The sequence below is a fragment of the Astyanax mexicanus genome, chromosome 25 (assembly GCF_023375975.1).
Source record: "Astyanax mexicanus isolate ESR-SI-001 chromosome 25, AstMex3_surface, whole genome shotgun sequence".
Classification (NCBI taxonomy): Eukaryota; Metazoa; Chordata; class Actinopteri; order Characiformes; family Acestrorhamphidae; genus Astyanax; species Astyanax mexicanus.
In genome coordinates this window covers 18,121,321-18,141,851 of record NC_064432.1, presented here as the reverse complement: position 1 = coordinate 18,141,851, position 20,531 = coordinate 18,121,321, and the positions used below count along the sequence as shown (strand labels likewise).

The window sequence follows — 20,531 nt, the reverse complement described above, 5'->3', positions numbered from 1 at the left end:
GATTTGCACCTTCATTTTCTGTGTTGATTTATGCGTTGATAATCTCTCTGAATTATTACTTAAGAATTTAAGATGTAGCCTTATTTCTATTTTAATATATGTTACAGAATATCGCTCTGTGTCTTGGACAGGGATTAAGCGTAGTCCTAGACTAAATATTCTTTTTAAAGGAAAATCTTCATTAAAAATGCTGTGTAGTTCAAGACTAGGCTTAAAGGACCAATATGTAACGTAGTATTTTCAGTAGTAAATAATAAAATTATCAGGATGTATTATCAGATATTAAGGAAACATGCTGAGTTAAAGCACTGGCAGCTCTTGTCAGAAGGGCTTCAGCCTGTACTTTCCTATTTCCTGTATTTCTCCTCTCTCCTCTCGCTCGTACTCTCCGTTCTCCACCTCTCCTTCTAGTCTAAACTTTGTGTATATTCAGCCTCCTGAATTTGGCAACCCAAATAAGCTTTGCATCCGGGGAGGGGTGGGAGGGGCAGACTACTCTATGTGATGTTTTGAAATTGGGACTGCTGTAACTATTTCACACGCTCGCATTCAGTTCCTACAGAATGTACCTTTAATCCCTGTTTTGGAAACTGCTCCTATGTGTTTGTGTCAGAGGAGCAGGCTGTACAAGCCTTTGTCTTTACGTGTGTGTGTGTGTGTAAGAGAGAGGGAGAGAGAGAGAGAATAAGTGTCCCAGAGGAGATATTAGAGCGAGTAATGAACAGAAAACACACATCTGGTAAACGAAAGGCAACCAGTGTCCTACACAGGTGTGAACCATCCATTACTTACGTACAGGGGGTCTTTTAGTGGGAAATACACTGACACACTTGTGCGCGCGCACACACATAATGCTACAGCATAACCGAAACCTTTTATCTGCTGGACAGCCATCTGTCCATCCCCCCTGGAGAGAAAGCAGTGGCCTGTATTTATCTTTGCTGATATTTAATATTTGTTGAAGCACTCTGATCTGTGCAAATGTTCTTATGTAATGAATCGCATTCAGTCCTATGTGAAGTCATATATGCTCCTGACTATTACCTCAAAACATTTAATATGTAGGGCTTATTCCACAGTGTGTTCCACAGATTTACATGCCTGCATTTATTAAATTATAGCCTTTAATATTTATGCAGCTCAAAGTTGGCTCATATTTATTGTTAAACAGAACCGGTGCTCCAAAGCAAATATATAGAAATGTTTAAAAAAAAAAAAAAAAACATACGGAATAATAGTGTTATAGGTGTGAGCAAATGTGTTTTATAGTTTTTAAATTAGGTGTGCAGGTGTGTTATATTGATGTGGTGTGTATGTAAGAGGGGTGGAAATCGCAGGGCATCTCACTATATAATATAATCAAAATACTGAGATTCTATGATACGTAATATAATGCAGCACAGTTCTCTGATACGTCACAGTGTCTGTGTTGCTGAAGAGAATACAATACTCTTGATTGTATTATGGATTTGTTGGTGTCAGTTTAACAGAATTTGACGACCAACCCTCTTCCCCAGAGGTTTACCCTATTTATTTGATTAGCGCCACCAGGTGGAGTAACGAAGCAGGAACTTTAGTAAGTCAAATTCAAATTAAGGGGCAAGTCTTGGGTAGTTAATAGCACCTATGTCTCAGTAAAATATCTAGTTGGTGTGTATAGGTGGTTTATTGCTGTGTTGGTGAGTGGTTTATTGCTGTGTTAGTGTGTGAGTGGTTTATTGCTGTGTTAGTGTGTGTGAGTGGTTTATTTGCCGTGTTACTGTGTAAGTGGTTTATTGCTGTGTTAGTGTGCGTGAGTGGTTTATTGCTGTGTTAGTGTGTGAGTGGTTTATTGCTGTGTTAGTGTGTGTGAGTGGTTTATTGCTGTGTTACTGTGCTTGAGTGGTTTATTGCTGTGTTACTGTGTGTGAGTGGTTTATTGCTGTGTTACTGTGTGTGAGTGGTTTATTGCTGTGTTACTGTGCTTGAGTGGTTTATTGCTGTGTTAGTGTGCGTGAGTGGTTTATTGCTGTGTTAGTGTGCGTGAGTGGTTTATTGCTGTGTTACTGTGTGTGAGTGGTTTATTGCTGTGTTACTGTGTGTGAGTGGTTTATTGCTGTGTTACTGTGTGTGAGTGGTTTATTGCTGTGTTACTGTGCTTGAGTGGTTTATTGCTGTGTTACTGTGCTTGAGTGGTTTATTGCTGTGTTAGTGTGCGTGAGTGGTTTATTGCTGTGTTACTGTGTGTGAGTGGTTTATTGCTGTGTTACTGTGTGTGAGTGGTTTATTGCTGTGTTACTGTGTGTGAGTGGTTTATTGCTGTGTTACTGTGCTTGAGTGGTTTATTGCTGTGTTACTGTGCTTGAGTGGTTTATTGCTGTGTTACTGTGCTTGAGTGGTTTATTGCTGTGTTACTGTGCTTGAGTGGTTTATTGCTGTGTTAGTGTGCGTGAGTGGTTTATTGCTGTGTTACTGTGTGTGAGTGGTTTATTGCTGTGTTAGTGTGCGTGAGTGGTTTATTGCTGTGTTAGTGTGCGTGAGTGGTTTATTGCTGTGTTAGTGTGCGTGAGTGGTTTATTGCTGTGTTAGTGTGTGTGAGTGGTTTATTGCTGTGTTACTGTGCTTGAGTGGTTTATTGCTGTGTTACTGTGTGTGAGTGGTTTATTGCTGTGTTACTGTGTGTGAGTGGTTTATTGCTGTGTTACTGTGCTTGAGTGGTTTATTGCTGTGTTAGTGTGCGTGAGTGGTTTATTGCTGTGTTAGTGTGCGTGAGTGGTTTATTGCTGTGTTAGTGTGCGTGAGTGGGTTATTGCTGTGTTACTGTGCGTGAGTGGTTTATTGCTGTGTTACTGTGTGTGAGTGGTTTATTGCTGTGTTACTGTGTGTGAGTGGTTTATTGCTGTGTTACTGTGCTTGAGTGGTTTATTGCTGTGTTACTGTGCTTGAGTGGTTTATTGCTGTGTTAGTGTGCGTGAGTGGTTTATTGCTGTGTTACTGTGTGTGAGTGGTTTATTGCTGTGTTACTGTGTGTGAGTGGTTTATTGCTGTGTTACTGTGCTTGAGTGGTTTATTGCTGTGTTACTGTGCTTGAGTGGTTTATTGCTGTGTTACTGTGCTTGAGTGGTTTATTGCTGTGTTACTGTGCTTGAGTGGTTTATTGCTGTGTTACTGTGCTTGAGTGGTTTATTGCTGTGTTACTGTGCTTGAGTGGTTTATTGCTGTGTTACTGTGTGTGAGTGGTTTATTGCTGTGTTAGTGTGCTTGAGTGGTTTATTGCTGTGTTACTGTGTGTGAGTGGTTTATTGCTGTGTTACTGTGCTTGAGTGGTTTATTGCTGTGTTAGTGTGCGTGAGTGGTTTATTGCTGTGTTACTGTGTGTGAGTGGTTTATTGCTGTGTTACTGTGTGTGAGTGGTTTATTGCTGTGTTACTGTGCGTGAGTGGTTTATTGCTGTGTTACTGTGTGTGAGTGGTTTATTGCTGTGTTAGTGTGTATAGGTGTTTTATAGCTGTGTTGGTGTGTGAGTGGTTCATTGCCGTGTTAGTGTGTATAGGTGTTTTATAGCTGTGTTGGTGTGTGAGTGGTTCATTGCCGTGTTAGTGTGTATAGGTGTTTTATAGCTGTGTTGGTGTGTGAGTGGTTTATTGCTGTGTTACTGTGTGTGAGTGTTTCATTGCCATGTTAGTGTGTATAGGTGTTTTATAGCTGTGTTGGTGTGTGAGTGGTTCATTGCCGTGTTAGTGTGTATAGGTGTTTTATAGCTGTGCTAGTGTGTGTGAGTGGTTTATTGCTGTGTTGGTGTGTGAGTGGTTTATTGGTGTGTAAAGGTGTTTTGTAGCTGTGTTATTGTGTGAGTGGTTTATTGCAGTGTTAGGGTGTAGAGGGGTTTTATAGCTGTGTTAGTGTGTGAGTGGTTTATAGCTGTGTTAGTGTGTGAGTGGTTTATTGCTGTGTTAGTGTGTGAGTGGTGTATTGCTGTGTTGGTGTGTGAGTGGTTTATTGCAGTGTTAGGGTGTATAGGGGTTTTATAGCTGTGTTAGTGTGTGTGAGTGATTTATTGCTGTGTTGGTGTATGTGAGTGGTTTATTGCTGTGTTACTGTGTGTGAGTGGTTTATTGCTGTGTTACTGTGCTTGAGTGGTTTATTGCTGTGTTACTGTGCTTGAGTGGTTTATTGCTGTGTTAGTGTGCGTGAGTGGTTTATTGCTGTGTTACTGTGTGTGAGTGGTTTATTGCTGTGTTACTGTGTGTGAGTGGTTTATTGCTGTGTTACTGTGTGTGAGTGGTTTATTGCTGTGTTACTGTGTGTGAGTGGTTTATTGCTGTGTTACTGTGCTTGAGTGGTTTATTGCTGTGTTACTGTGCTTGAGTGGTTTATTGCTGTGTTACTGTGCTTGAGTGGTTTATTGCTGTGTTACTGTGCTTGAGTGGTTTATTGCTGTGTTACTGTGTGTGAGTGGTTTATTGCTGTGTTACTGTGTGTGAGTGGTTTATTGCTGTGTTACTGTGCTTGAGTGGTTTATTGCTGTGTTAGTGTGTGTGAGTGGTTTATTGCTGTGTTACTGTGTGTGAGTGGTTTATTGCTGTGTTACTGTGCTTGAGTGGTTTATTGCTGTGTTAGTGTGCGTGAGTGGTTTATTGCTGTGTTAGTGTGCGTGAGTGGTTTATTGCTGTGTTAGTGTGCGTGAGTGGTTTATTGCTGTGTTAGTGTGCGTGAGTGGTTTATTGCTGTGTTACTGTGTGTGAGTGGTTTATTGCTGTGTTACTGTGTGTGAGTGGTTTATTGCTGTGTTACTGTGCGTGAGTGGTTTATTGCTGTGTTACTGTGCGTGAGTGGTTTATTGCTGTGTTACTGTGTGTGAGTGGTTTATTGCTGTGTTAGTGTGTATAGGTGTTTTATAGCTGTGTTGGTGTGTGAGTGGTTCATTGCCGTGTTAGTGTGTATAGGTGTTTTATAGCTGTGTTGGTGTGTGAGTGGTTCATTGCCGTGTTAGTGTGTATAGGTGTTTTATAGCTGTGTTGGTGTGTGAGTGGTTTATTGCCGTGTTAGTGTGTATAGGTGTTTTATAGCTGTGCTAGTGTGTGTGAGTGGTTTATTGCTGTGTTATTGTGTGAGTGGTTTATTGCAGTGTTAGGGTGTAGAGGGGTTTTATAGCTGTGTTAGTGTGTGAGTGGTTTATAGCTGTGTTAGTGTGTGAGTGGTTTATTGCTGTGTTAGTGTGTGAGTGGTGTATTGCTGTGTTGGTGTGTGAGTGGTTTATTGCAGTGTTAGGGTGTATAGGGGTTTTATAGCTGTGTTAGTGTGTGTGAGTGGTTTATTGCTGTGTTGGTGTATGTGAGTGGTTTATTGCTGTGTTACTGTGTGTGAGTGGTTCATTGCTGTGTTGGTGTATGTGAGTGGTTTATTGCAGTGTTAGGGTGTATAGGGGTTTTATAGCTGTTAGTGTGTGTGAGTGGTTTATAGCTGTGTTAGTGTGTATAGGTGTTTTATAGCTGTGTTAGTGTGTGAGTGGTTTATTGCAGTGTTAGGGTGTATAGGGGTTTTATAGCTGTGTTAGTGTGTGTGAGTGGTTTATTGCTGTGTTACTGTGTGTGAGTGGTTCATTGCCGTGTTAGTGTGTATAGGTGTTTTATAGCTGTGTTAGTGTGTGAGTGGTGTATTGCTGTGTTGGTGTGTGAGTGGTTTATTGCTGTGTTTGTGTGTATAGGTGTTTTGTAGCTGTGTTATTGTGTGAGTGGTTTATTGCTGTGTTGGTGTGTATAGGTGTTTTATAGCTGTGTTAGTGTGTGTAAGTGGTTTATTGCTGTGTTAGTGTGTATAGGTGTTTTATAGCTGTGTTAGTGTGTGAGTGGTTTATTGCAGTGTTAGGGTGTATAGGGGTTTTATAGCTGTGTTAGTGTGTGTGAGTGGTTTATTGCTGTGTTACTGTGTGTGAGTGGTTCATTGCCGTGTTAGTGTGTATAGGTGTTTTATAGCTGTGTTAGTGTGTGAGTGGTTTATTGCTGTGTTGGTGTCACACCAACACAGCAATAAACCACTCACACACTAACACAGCTATAAAACACCTATACACAGTAACACGGCAGTAAACCACTCACACACCAATGGTGTGTGAGTGGTTTACTGCCGTGTTACTGTGTATAGGTGTTTTATAGCTGTGTTGCTGTGTGTGAGTGGTTTATTGCCATGTTAGTGTGTAAAGATGTGTTATAGCTGTGTTACTGTGTGTGAGTGGTTTATTGCTGTATTAATGTGTATAGGTGTTTTATAGCTGAGTTAGTGTGTGAGTGGTTTATTGCAGTGTTAGTGTGTAAAGATGTGTTATAGCTGTGTTACTGTGTGTGTCATTTATTGCTGTGTTAGTGTGTGAGTGGTGTATTGCTGTGTGAGTGGTTTACTGCTGTGTTAGTGTGTATAGGTGTTTTATAGCTGTGTTAGTGTGTGAGTGGTTTATTGCCGTGTTAGTGTGTATAGGTGTTTTATAGCTGTGTTAGTGTGTAAGTGGTTTATTGATGTGTTAGTGTGTGAGTGGTGTATTGCTGTGTTGGTGTGTGAGTGGTTTATTGCTGTGTTTGTGTGTATAGGTGTTTTGTAGCTGTGTTATTGTGTGAGTGGTTTATTGCTGTGTTGGTGTGTATAGGTGTTTTATAGCTGTGTTAGTGTGTGTGAGTGGTTTATTGCCGTGTTAGTGTGTGAGTGGTTTACTGCTGTGTTAGTGTGTATAGGTGTTTTATAGCTGTGTTAGTGTGTGTGAGTGGTTTATAGCTGTGTTAGTGTGTGAGTGGTTTATTGCTGTGTTGGTGTGTGAGTGGTTTATTGCAGTGTTAGGGTGTATAGGGGTTTTATAGCTGTGTTAGTGTGTGTGAGTGGTTTATAGCTGTGTTAGTGTGTGAGTGGTTTATAGCTGTGTTAGTGTGTGAGTGGTGTATTGCTGTGTTGGTGTGTGAGTGTGAGTGGTTTATAGCTGTGTTAGTGTGTGAGTGGTTTATAGCTGTGTTAGTGTGTGAGTGGTGTATTGCTGTTTTGGTGTGTGAGTTGTTTATTGCTGTGTTAGTGTGTGAGTGGTGTATTGCTGTGTTGGTGTGTGAGTGTGAGTGGTTTATAGCTGTGTTGGTGTGTGAGTGGTTTATTGATGTGTTAGTGTGTGAGTGGTTTATAGCTGTGTTGGTGTGTGAGTGGTTTATTGATGTGTTAGTGTGTGAGTGGTGTATTGCTGTGTTGGTGTGTGAGTTGTTTATTGCTGTGTTAGTGTGTATAGGGGTTTTATAGCTGTGTTAGTGTGTGTGAGTGGTTTATTGCTGTGTTACTGTGTGTGAGTGGTTCATTGCCGTGTTAGTGTGTATAGGTGTTTTATAGCTGTGTTAGTGTGTGAGTGGTTTATAGCTGTGTTAGTGTGTGAGTGGTGTATTGCTGTGTTGGTGTGTGAGTGTGAGTGGTTTATAGCTGTGTTAGTGTCTGAGTGGTTTGTTGGTGTGTGTGTATATGTGTATGTCTGGGCAATAAAATCTATATGTATATGTAATAATATATTATCACCTTATAGTTTGCTATATGGAAATACTCATCTTCATATAGGGAGATATGTATGTTGTATATTGCTTTTCTGTGTGGGTGGGAACAGCAGTTAGTGAATAGTAATCATTGGGGTATAAAAACCTCACAGAGCCTTATGGGTTGATAAATGTTCATATTTATATCAGTAAATATCAGATAAATAGTAAATAAACTACACATATATAGGCTGTTTAAGAAGCTCTAGTGCCTACAGCTTCTTACCCCACACACTAAATCACATCACACAGGTCAAACTTTATTCCCGGAGGCGTCAGTAATGCCAGGCTTAGAGCTTTAAAACCCCTGACTCGACTCATCCGCCAATCATCACGTCCTTCCTGAGCTCAATCAGGTGTGTCAGAAAAGAACGACATCCAGCTCGGCAGCGCTGCACCTTTAGGTCACATATCTGCTGAATCACTGCAAACACACTGTAGAGTATGAATAGAAATGCACTCACTTTTTGGCCATTTTATTTAAAAAAAACAAACAGGAGATATAGAGACTGTAACTCATCTAGACTTTTAAAAAAGTGTAAAAAGCTGCTACAAAGAATTATTCAAGTGACAATACAGGAAAACACTTCTGATTCTATACAGAATAATTTTTGCAAGGGAATTGTTGTATTTTAATTGCTGCTGACTCAGACTCCTGCTGGCCAATGGGAGTCCTGTCTGAAGAACTGGAAGGATGATCTTTTTAAAGCAGGAATTCAAGATGGCTTCTAGAGAGAAAGAGGGGAGTGTTGTCACGCTTTGTGCTGTTTTTAGTTTGGTTTTAAATCTCTTATCTTAGGAACTACTGAGTTGTTGGGTGTTTTGCCTGCATGTTCCTAAGTTTGTTTTAATGGATTTTTACTAGTGATGGCAAAAGTGGGGCTTTTGGGAGATCGAATCAAATGAACTAAGTGATTCAGAAAAAGGTTAAATCTAGTCAGACGTTCAAATCATTATACAACACAGTGACATCTGATGGACATCTGATCAGACACAAGCCTTGTCTTCAAGTTCAAAATGATCCCAAACAGCAGAGCTAGGTCTTCTTTCAGATCCTTCCATTTTACATATGCTAATTATTTAACAAATTATGAGCAATAAATAATAAAGCAATGCAATGCGGGAGATTTTTCTCCACAAAAACAGCTCAAACATCTTTGCATCTCTTTTAAAACGTATGAGGGTGTGTCTGTGTGTCACGTCTACAACAAACACAGTTCTGAGATCAGAGATCAGATTTTTCAACTGATTTAGAAACATTTGGGACAGAACATTATGATCTCAGATCAGCTGCTTGCACTTAGCTGCAGACCAAAGCACGTGAAAAGATTTAAAACAATTAAAAACTGTTTGACGTGACAAAAAACCTGTTTTGTGATGGGTGCGTACTTATTTCGTTTTATCGTGGACTTTGAAGCCGTGTATCGCAACACTGGAATTCAAATGAATCAGTTCAGTGTTGAGTTTTACTCTGTTTTCCATAAAACTCAACTTCTTCTTAACTTGTTTTTATTAGAGATTTGGTTGCTAGTGTCACCTGGGGTTTCAGACAGGTAATACAAGTGCATCTGTACATTCCACACCACAAAAACTCTGCTCTGTTTAGTTTCTCTAGGAAAGAGAACAAGAGCACTGTCTGATGTATTTTGGTTATTGGCCTAGCTGTTTCTTGCTTTCTTTGCTTATTTTACTACAAAACGTGGGATCATAACAGAAATGTGTCTAGTGTGAAGGGATCTTTGTTACCCGTATAACCTTATTTCATTTTCAGATATCCAAAATTTTCAAATCCATACATTTCTGTCTGTTTACTTGATGTTTCAGCTTTGGTCCAAATAACTCTTTTTGAGTTTTCAATGTTTTTTTTTTTATTTTATCTGAAAAGGTATGGATCTGATAATTAATTGAAATTATTTGAAAAACGTAAGAGATCACTTCAGTTTCTGAATCAGTTTCTCTGATTTTGCTATTTATAGGTTTATGTTTAATTATAATGAACATTGTTCAATACAATACAGACAAAATTTCTCCCAAATTCCAAATAAAAATAGTGTTATGTAGAGCATTCATTTGCAGAAAATGAGAAATGGCTGAAATAACAAAAAAGATGCAGAGCTTTCAGACCTCAAATAAATCAAAGAAAATAAGTTCATATTCATATTCATATTAAGAGTTCAGTAATTAATATTTGGTGGAATAAACCTGGTTTTTAATCATAGTTTTCATGCATCTTGGTATGTTCTCCTCCACCAACCTTACACACTGCTTTTGAATGACCTTATTCTACTCCTTGTGCAAAAATTCAAGCAGTTCAGCTTGATTTATTTATCCTGACTAAAGAACTCTTAAAGTGCCCTTTAAGTGGGTTGTGTCATGTATCCTTACAATGCTGTGTTAAGAATATATCATATATCCCTCTGGTGCCATTACTAAGAGTTTTTTTCCTCTTTCTTTCAGAGCTGTTGGTGACATCGCAATTGGATGGAGGCAAAGCAGGCCAGAGGTCAGAGGAGGCCGATGGGGCAGAACAGCAGTCAGTCCATTCCTCCTGAGAGAACTCCACACCAGTAGTGCTTCCATCTAAACCACCACCACCAGACCCCTCAAAGTGAAAAGTCAAGAAAACAAAGCTATCAGGTAAGAAAGCAGGAAAAAAATCTACCTCGATACAGAAAAAGAGAAATATCTCCAGCTAAGAGCTTCATCCTTCAAGGTGAAATGTGTAGAGTGGAAAGCAGGAGAGCAGAGAGAGAGAGGAGATGGAAGGAAAAAAAGCTGAAAAATGAGGTGAAGAAACTGATAAGAGGACATGAGTAGAAGGTGGAAACTCAACAAAAAAGGAAAGGAAGGGTAGAAAGGGAAGAGAAGTGGCGCGCACTGGTGCGACTCTTAGAGCAAATAAAAGGTGAGATTTGTGAAATGAAACTCCCCGCGGCGTAGACAGTGTGTGTGCAAATGTTTAATCATGTGTTTCTGCACAGAGCAATCTGTAGGACAAACACACATCAGGCTTCAACGAGGACACGACAGCGAGGCATGAAAAACTGCAGCATTTAAATGAAAAGTAAACTGTGTGTGTATGTGTGTGTGTGTGTTTTTAAAAGTGCTTTGTGCAAGTTATTACACTAACATTAATGGAGCTATCTGTGCTCCGTCTACAAATGCATTTTTCCAAGCAATCATTGCCAGGTTGGACAAGCTTTAGAGAACACTGCGAACAACCCATCCCAATCATCCCAGAAACTTAATTACTCAGTTTCTGTCCAATCAGGATCTCTTCTGATTAGTTAGGACTTCAGGGGTAGAACTGAAGGAACAGAACTCTAGAAATGAAGCTCATCAGGCTATCACTGCTTGATGTATCTAGACAGATTAGTCAAACCCAATTGGTTGGGATATTCAGTGGGTGGGACCACTTTCTTAATAAGACACCTTTTTCAAGTCCTTGAGAAGTTATAGGTACATCACTGAGTGTGAATACGAGTAGAGATCTAACCAGGATTTAATAAGGTGTATAAGACATGCATAAAAGTTTCTATGACCACATTCATAGCACTTTAAGATGCATTGAAACACATGCATAGCCTGATTGTAACCATATTTATTATGCATTATGAATCTTGATTTATATTGCATCATTAGCTGGGTTTATATTATGTTATATGTCTGGGTTAAAATCATATCTTCCTTAATAAGCCATTCCCATGATAAACAGTCTGTCACTTTATTTGCAGTGTATAAATACATGTTATAGCTCATTATGCATTAATATAAATAAGTTATTGTATTTAACAATAGTATAAATTATAAGTGGCTAAATGTAATTAATTAATTAATAGTAGCATGGGTCAGTGTGTGTTTATAAGAGTTAACCGATTTATAATAATATAATAACTATAATTTATTAGAAACAAACCTTATATTGCATTACGATTACATTCCATAATGCATAATAAACATGTATATAATGTGTTATTCATTTTAGAAATATATATAGCCATATTTATAATGCCTTATGGATGCATTATTATGAACGTGTTCATAGAAAGTGCAAATGCTAATATCTGTTGAAAGCTTTGAAACTAAACTGAACTTCTTAGGCTGGGAACTGAACAGCCAGTCATCTAATACGTTTAGAGCTTTTTGAAAGCACTATGTAGTAACCATAAAACAAGGACTAACAGCACGTTTTAGCTTTTAGACAGACGTATATATTCATTTTATGATAAAGTTATTAAATTAAAGCATAATATTACTAAATGTAGACAGATAATTGAATAATTAGGTGGTTCTTTCATCCTGTGGAACATACAGCTTTGGAAAAAAATAAGAGACCACTTCAGTTTCTCTCATTTAGCTATTTATAGGTATATGTTTGATTAAAATGAACATTGTTGTTTTATTCTATAAACTACGGACATTTCTCCCAAATTCCAAATAAACATATTGTCATTTAGAGCATTTATTTGCAGAAAATAACAGAAAAAGATAACAGAAAATGATGCAGAGCTTTCAGACCTCCTAAGTTCAGAAATCAATATTTGGGGTTTTTAATTACAGTTTTCATGCATCTTGGCATCATGTTCTCCTCCACCAGTCTTACACACTGCTTTTGGATAATTTTATGCCACTCCTGGTGCAAAAATTCAAGCAGTTCAGTTTGGTTTGATGGTTTTTAATTTGTTAAAATCAAAGAATCTCATCATTTTTAAGTGGTCTCTTATATTTTTCAGAACTGTGTGTAATATGTCTTGTTTTTTTATGCATTAAAATTTTCCATTTGGAATGGCCAACACAGAGCTAAGTGCTAACACACTTAGAATCCATTAGGGGCCTTAACAGAAATAACCATCATTGTAGGAGGTTCTGACATTTGCTGCCCAGACTTAAGGGTCATCTAGTCACAGTTTGCTTTAGAAAAACCTACACCTGACCCATCCTGCCTATGTGACCTTTCACACACATACAGAATCCAATTTAAAACCAGTAAATGTAGGTGTTTAGATAGAGAGACAACTTGTGGGCTGAGTGGGAGTTTCACCAGTGTTTTTTAAAACTTGTCCAGCATACAACAGAGGGTAATAATTGGCATAAAAGGAACACATCTGTGTACAGAGAGCATGGACAGGTCAATGTCTTTGCCAGCAATCATTTTTGATTTGACATTATTACATACAGTATAGAATATTACAGTACATGTGTGATGCAGAATAATTACATACAGTTCAGTGCAAATCCCTGAGCCACAGTCAAGCTTAAATATAATGTACATTGCATGTTAAATTTGGAGACACTTCGCCTTTTAAATGTGTTTTATATTAAATTTGTAGAGATTTAACATAAAGAAAACAAAAATGTATACAGTTTTCCTTAGTTATTTATTCAAATTTAATATTAATTAATATTATACAATATTTAGAATCTACAAGCCAAGCATTGGCTTCTTATTTGGCACTTTTTTTTAACTAGTGCAGATTACAGGTGACAAAATGTCTTTTTTAAATTATTATTATTATTATTTTTTTTTTACTTATAGCATCTATGAGTTGTGGTCAGTGCATGTTTATTTATATCCTTAAAGTATTTATTTTACCATTTTATTTTAATCCAATCCAAAAACTAGACATTACATATGATCACCATTTATAATAATAAAATTAGTGTTAGTAAAGAAATGACCACACAATCCGAGATCTTCCATGATTCTCCACACTGTCCTGCACATAGTAAACATAGAGCTGAATTAATGCTTAATTCTAGAACTGCACATGCTAAAAAAAAACTTAACGAAAGCTGGAACATAAAGCTACAAAATACCTTTGTGCCTAAAGTAGTTTGAAGAATTATTACTTTGTTAAAAGTTGTTTCAACCGGAGTAAAAGCTTATAGTAACAAAAGGATAATGAACATGTTTTATGCTAACAAATCTCCTGCAGGTATGTGACTCTAAATAAAAACACACAGTCAGGTGTAAAATTGTAAAAAGGCAAGGTGTCTCCAAGTTTGTACAAAACAGTAAAAAAAAAACAAGAGTCAAAACTGGTATCCAGCCAAATATCCAGAAAAGAGCCTATGAGCATTTGACAAAAACTTTAGATTACTTTCTAGCTGAAGTCAAAAGTAAGTTTTAGAAAAGAAAAGAAAAAAAAGTATCACAAACACAAAGTATCTAAACAGTGCAAAGAGGTAAACATTAGATCAGTATGTATTGCTAGCATTTCACATTAGGACAGTATCAAGGGTGGGCAATATAGCAAAAATATACCATCACAGTAGTTTCTTTTTATAATATTGATCAATTTAGAAAATTTTAAGTTGGGTAAAATGGACCAGCAAAATCAGTTTAATATGACATCCAATCAGATAAATGTTAGTATGCAGCTATTAAAAAAGTTTTTTTAAGACCGCTTTGATCAACAAAAATGTGCAACAATAATAATAATAATAATAATATATTCAAAGTACAAATCTGGAAAAATAAATAAAATAAATGATGTAATAATGGTCAGACATCCAGTCAGATAGATGTTACCATGTAGTTAATGTAGCTACAATAAAGAGAATGCACGTCCAGTCATGTAAAAGTTACTTTTGTAAAGTTGGAATGGGCAAAAAGCTGTGCCATTTGGGGAAAATAACTATTAAAAAAGGATTAAGAGGAAAAATTGTGAAAACAAACAAGTAAAACAAGATTTTATAAAGGGCTGATATCCAATCAAATTGATATGTACTATGTAGTATGAACTGATTGTTGTTTATAGGTCTGTAAATCTGTTTTTATTATTGTTAATACTTAGTATATACTCCACAAGCGGTGTAAATATACGTTTATCATGATAACCATTATATATCGCTACATTGCCCATCCCAGACCCTACGTAACTGTAGTAAATGGATGTCAGTTTTGTGTTCAAGAGGAGTGACTTGTGGAGTGACTTGTGGACCCTCTGATAACGTGTGAACTGGTCCATATAAAAGTGATATTAAGGCTGATTGGCTTTGAAAGCTCTTTCAGACCAGGTGATATGTAAAGATCATATCTTCATACACAGCAGCTGATCACAGATGCATTTACATTCATGATTTACAGTTTCAATAGAATGTATACAAACAGTGTTAAATAAAAATATATATATTTAAAAACACCAGAGAGATTAAAAATTATTAAAATAACTATTTCCTGAGAGCTTCCATGTAAAAATTTATTTTTTCAGGAGAGGCCTTGAGGTTATTAACTAAGTGCATAAAAGGTGTGTGTGTGTGTAGCTGTGTGTGTGTGTGTAGCTGTGTGTGTGTGTAGCTGTGTGTGTGTGTAGCTGTGTGTGTGTGTAGCTGTGTGTGTGTGTAGCTGTGTGTGTGTGTGTGTGGCTGTGTGTGTGTGTAGCTGTGTGTGTGTGTAGCTGTGTGTGTGTGTAGCTGTGTGTGTGTGGCTGTGTGTGTGTGTGGCTGTGTGTGTGTGTAGCTGTGTGTGTGTGTAGCTGTGTGTGTGTGTGGCTGTGTGTGTGTGTGTGTGTAGCTGTGTGTGTGTGTAGCTGTGTGTGTGTGTAGCTGTGTGTGTGTGTGTGTGTGGCTGTGTGTGTGTGTAGCTGTGTGTGTGTGTAGCTGTGTGTGTGTGTGTGTGGCTGTGTGTGTGTGTGGCTGTGTGTTTGTTTTAGCATCTTTGCATCTGTATCTCGTCGCTTGTATCCACCGGGTTCTCGTACACACCGTCCTCTGCATCGTGCTGCTGCCGGGCAAAATTCACAAACACCTTAGGGAAAGAGAGTGAGTGAGTGAGTGAGTGAGTGAAAGTGAGAGACTTTGACTTTACATTTCTTTTTATTAAATGTACCGAGCGAGAGAGTGAGTGTAATGAGTGACAGATTGAGTAAATGGTATTTATGTAATATTTATTCATTTGTTAATACAAAAAGGCGACGCTTATACACGTATCAATGTGCGCGTGAGACATTTGGGGGACAGATTTGTTCATGTTACACACAGGTATAGATTTACATTTGTAAATGTGAACTGTCAAGTTAGCCAAATCCGATCTAAGCAAAAATCTGATTTGAGCTTGATGTGGCTTGTAATGTGAATGTAGCTTTAGATACAAAGAGAGAGACAAAAAGAGTCTAAAGATTATCTTTGTGTTTAGTTATGTCACTCATGGATGCAGGACCGTGTGTGAGTGTGCGTGTGTGTGTGTGTGTGAGTGACAAGTGTGAGGATGACAGTTGTATGTGTGTGAGATTCAGATTAATGATTGTTTAGATTCCGTAGTGTTTATTGGATGAGTACTGAGGCAAAACACATTGTGGAAGGACAGAGACTGCAATTAACCTCCAACACACACATATACACACACACACACACACACACACACCATTATTTCTGTTCTTTTATACATTTTTTTTGGTAAACAATTTTGAAAATCCTCAGCAGCCAGAGAACTGATGGTGTGTTTATCTGTATGCTGTGCGTGAGTGTGTTTCTCTCCTTTTATTTTTCTTATTGTTATCTCTGGGGTCTCTTTCCCTCCAAAGATAAGAGGACAACTGACCTTTTAGAGCTTGCGGGAGACACACACACACACACACGCACACACAGAAAAGTAAGCAAAACAAAAATCTTAAGCTTGATTTGTGCTGGAGGTGATGTTGCCATATCAGTAAAGTGTTTGTGCGTGTGTTTGTTGTACCTGATCCAGTGTAGTCTGAGAGACAGAGTAGTCCTCCACTCCCAGTGCATGCTGGTTTTTGCTGAACTGGTTGAACATGTGTGAGAGCGCTCCCTCTGTGTATGGGATCTGGTACTGCAGTGTGTTGTGGTGTTTCTCCTTCAGGACGCTGCCGGGAAACGAGCGACTCACAAAATCCTCCACAGCGCTCAGATCAGTCGCACCACCCTGCACACGCACAATCACCGTGTAACCATCTCCAAACCTGTACACAACACACACACATAGAAAGAGACGTCATTTATATCTACATATATATTGTATTAATACAATACACACATGTACACTTAAATTAGCCGGAAGCATTCATTTCAAACATTTGGTGGTTGCACACAATTAACACATACGTACATATTGTCACCCGTGTATTGAAAAAAACACCTCCATTTTTGCCTATTTTTAGTTTACTACATAATTTAAGCACACAAACTGTCCTTTACACTGTATCAGAATTATCAGAAAGTTGATTATGAATGAAGGAGACTGAACTGGTGACCTTCCGGTCCCAATCCCACTTCTATAACCTTTAGGACATCTAAATTGACCTCATGTCTACTGATATGCACTCGCATGCAAACACCGACTGACACACGTTAGACTTGTTACTAGTTACACAAAAACACACAGTATCATCATAATATTCTATCATCCTAGTTAAGTTGCACCACCCCCCCCCCCAAAAAAACCACATGATTACTCATTATATTCACTCAGCATCCAAACAATCGAACCACAACACAAACATCTCTCTCTCTCGCCTAGACACTCTCATACACAATTCTAATCACACATCAGAGCAACTCAACCAAATTATGCCAAACATCTGTGCAATTGTGTGCGCTGTGGATGATCTGGAGAGCAGACTGTGGAGAAGCAGCACAGTGAGCATACGGCTAAGTTTAGCATCTCTACAAGCTCTTTGGCGGTTCGCTATTACTGTTCAAAATAGCATGTGTGTGTATGCACATGATTAGTTTACTGTAATGTGAACTCTAACGTAAATTATGTGACTCACTAAATGATTCTTCAGGCAACGAATCAGTAAATCAGCTGGGACTGGAGTGCCATGCACCTCTGAAGCCTAGAATTTGAGGGCCTTGCTTATGGGCCCAACAGTGGGACTGTGCTGGATCACACACAGCCACTTGTCTTTTTGCAGAGAAGTATTGCCAATACAATAAGACTCAATTAGATAAATAATGAATCCTCTCGGTGATTGTCCAACATCCTAAACATCTTAAATATCCTGACCTTACTAACGCTTCTGTTGCTGAATGCAATCAAATCCTCGCAGCAATTCCTAATCCAGCATCTCTAAGAAAGCCTTCCCTGAACAGTAGACAGCCCTTCCATTAAAATAAGAAATGTTAAACTCTTTATGAATGCAATTGATTTATTAAGAAATTGAATAAATAAGCACATGTCCCAATACTTGTGTCCTCAGTGAACAACTTTATAACCATAATAATGTGCATATTTTAGTGTGTGTGCGTGTTTGTGTGTGAGGATGCTAAACTGTGGTGGGGGAACCGTGCCCCTCTTGTTATTTTGTCATTAGAGCTCTCAAGACCTGCTGTTTTCTGCTTAATTAATCCCCTAATGTTTTATTTACTCGTCGAGATACGTGTTAGGAACAGTTAGAGCGTTATGCTAGAGGAAGCAGGACCTATTAGGCAGTGCCCTGTGTGTTTGTGTGTGTGCTAGCAACAATGTGTGTCAGTAGCTTTTAATGCAGTGGGGTTAGCACGTAGCTGCTCCTGGTGACTGGACGATGGCTGCAGGGTTTTAGTGGCAAAGTGACTTTTCCTGTTTTAATTCAGTCCCACTCATCCTCATTATCATCCATATTCAGGGATTTTGTTATCTATACTCTGGCTTTTGTTCTGCCCCACAGGAGAGACAAATATTGTTGCTAATCACTTCAGACAAGAAAGCATGTTAGCGGCTAATTTTTCATTTCGAATTACAGACCATATGCTTTCTGCACCTTCAGCTTTTATTTTCTAACCTTCAGAGAAACAGCAGTATTTCTGTAAGCAACAGCTTTAAGTGACGGGGATTAGTGCTGTCACAGCAGACAGGCGTTCTAGTTAATGCTAATAACTGGAGATGTGCTAGCTTTGTAGAACTAGCCTCAGTTTTTATTGCCACTCCTGTTTTAAAGAGGCCAAAATTACATGTAAAAATTGTTATTAAATGTTAAAAAACTTGGATTACCTTGGTTATAGATGCCAAGCTGTTGGCAAAACATTTGCATACAAGATATGGACAAAAGTACAGGGAGACAACCGCTAGAAATAGAAAGGTATGCTGACCAAAATCCAACGACTGTTTAACTTTATAATTCTACCATTGTTGGATCTGTTGGATGGTTTTGAGTAATGATGTTAATAAACCAAAATGTAACATCTGTTTAATGCTGGACCTTGATAACACTGACAAACTGTTGTGTTTTGAAGGAAATGTAGTTTTGTTTTCTAATTAAAACGTCAGTCGTTTTTTAGAATTAATTTTTAATTAAAATTCTGTGCAACAGTGACATCTGGTACTTGTTGTGAGTGAATAACACAGATTCAAAAGTTACAGAATTACAAAAATAAACTTTATCTTTGGACACATGGCTATTGTACAAAAAGCATGCACATAGGTATTGTGCCAACCAATGTCAAAGCATGTAATCTCAAATAGCCACTATATATATATGGACAAAAGTATTGGGACACCAGCTTGTTCATTGTTTTTCTTAAAAAAATTTGTATATATTGTTGAAGTAACTCTCTCTGTGGAAGATTTTCTACCAGATTTTGTTAAAGTATTGCTGTGAGTATTTGATTGCATTCAGCAACAATACATTAGTTACGTCAGAATGTTGAATTATCACCATCCCACCTCATCCAAACCTTAGAATATCCCTCTAGCCCACAGCTGCCATTAGGCATTATGCCAATGGGTTAATGTTTATCTTCTACAGACAGCCCTATTCTATTGGCAGTACTTCTGTAGATGGACTAGACAAGCTGTGTTACATCTGTTACATGCATTTAATTTGATTTGTACTAAATTTATATATTACTAATATCATTTTTATCGACTTTAGGACACAATGACAGAATTGATTTTTAAGCTGTTGTGCAATTGGGGTCCTCTAAGGTTGAGATCCATAGCTGAACTGTGGTGGTCAATGCCTGCTGCTGTCAGCCGATTTCAAATTAGTCTGACCCCTCTAAAATGATGTCTTACCACCACCCACGACCCCCCGTCTTTCAGAAAACAAATAGTGTGACTCTAGTGAAGGTCATTCACTCATGCTCCAGAGAGCAAGGTCAGGGGTCCCAAGGTTCCAGCAGGTTGAGACTCTAATCTAGCAGACCAGTCATCAGTCTGAAGCAGGTACAAGTGGTTGTGTGTGGTTGTGTGCGTGTGCGTGTGTTAGTGTGTGTGGTTGTGTGCGTGTGTTAGTGTGTGTGGTTGTGTAAGCGTATGTCCATATTAAAGTGTATTGTATCAATTGTGTTCTGATTTAATGGCCTCTGCAAAGTGAATGTCCGCACAGTGGTCCAAATTTTAGACAATCTTATTAAACGCATCCCCTGTACTCAGCACTAGTGAACTGCATTAAAGCACTTTGCAGCTTTCCGCTGTGAGTGAAGAGAATGCGGTAAAAGAGTGATTTGATTGGTGAGGGACAGGCTTATGGGGAGTTTTTACTGGACGGCTTCTGTATTCGTGTTTACTTAGAGGCTGATGTAGGCGGGGCCATAAAAGCGTTTATGTTTATAGAGTGATTCATTAAGATGAGTCAGGATCAGACACAGTCTGAAAGAGACTCCTCTGACTTTTTAAAACACTGAAAGTGTGTGTGTGTGGTGTGTGTGGTGTGTGTGTGAACACATGCCCCAGTAGGAGAATAAGGGTAAGAGAAGAGTGCAATTTGTTCAGATCTGTAGTAATTATCTGGGTAATAAATCCGGTTAAACTGCACCTGAACAGCCGTTTAGCTCAAACATGAGGGAGTACATTTTATTGTTGGGTTGGATCGAGATCTGATCACATTCTCAACTCTTTCATGCATGCTGAAACTGACCAATCCAAGTCTGCAAACTAAACAGAGTCTGTTTTAACTGCGCTGAATAGTGCCAGTTTGAAAAGGTTAGAGTATAAGAGCACAAACAGGGAATGTGGAGGAGAGTTTTATTTGGCCAAACAGGAAAAATACAGATAAATATAGCTATGCATAATGCCTACGACATTTTGAAGACTCACCCTGACCCAAAAAGCCCTCT

The 20,531-nt window shown here is 38.4% G+C and overlaps 1 protein-coding gene across 4 annotated transcripts in view; it reads right to left on the bottom strand.

The window, feature by feature from the left end:
- Positions 1 to 15,117: 15,117 nt before the first annotated feature.
- Positions 15,118 to 20,531, bottom strand: part of LOC103041974 (phospholipid-transporting ATPase ABCA1) — a 243,650-nt gene continuing 238,236 nt past the window's right edge. For all 4 annotated transcript variants that reach the window (XM_049472171.1, XM_049472172.1, XM_049472173.1 and 1 more), the window contains 2 exons: positions 16,210 to 16,453; positions 15,118 to 15,279 (listed from right to left, as the gene is read on the bottom strand). In XM_049472171.1, coding sequence (XP_049328128.1) covers positions 15,181 to 15,279; positions 16,210 to 16,453 — 343 coding nt within the window. In that variant the 3' untranslated portion in view covers positions 15,118 to 15,180. The remainder of the gene's footprint in view (positions 15,280 to 16,209; positions 16,454 to 20,531) is intronic.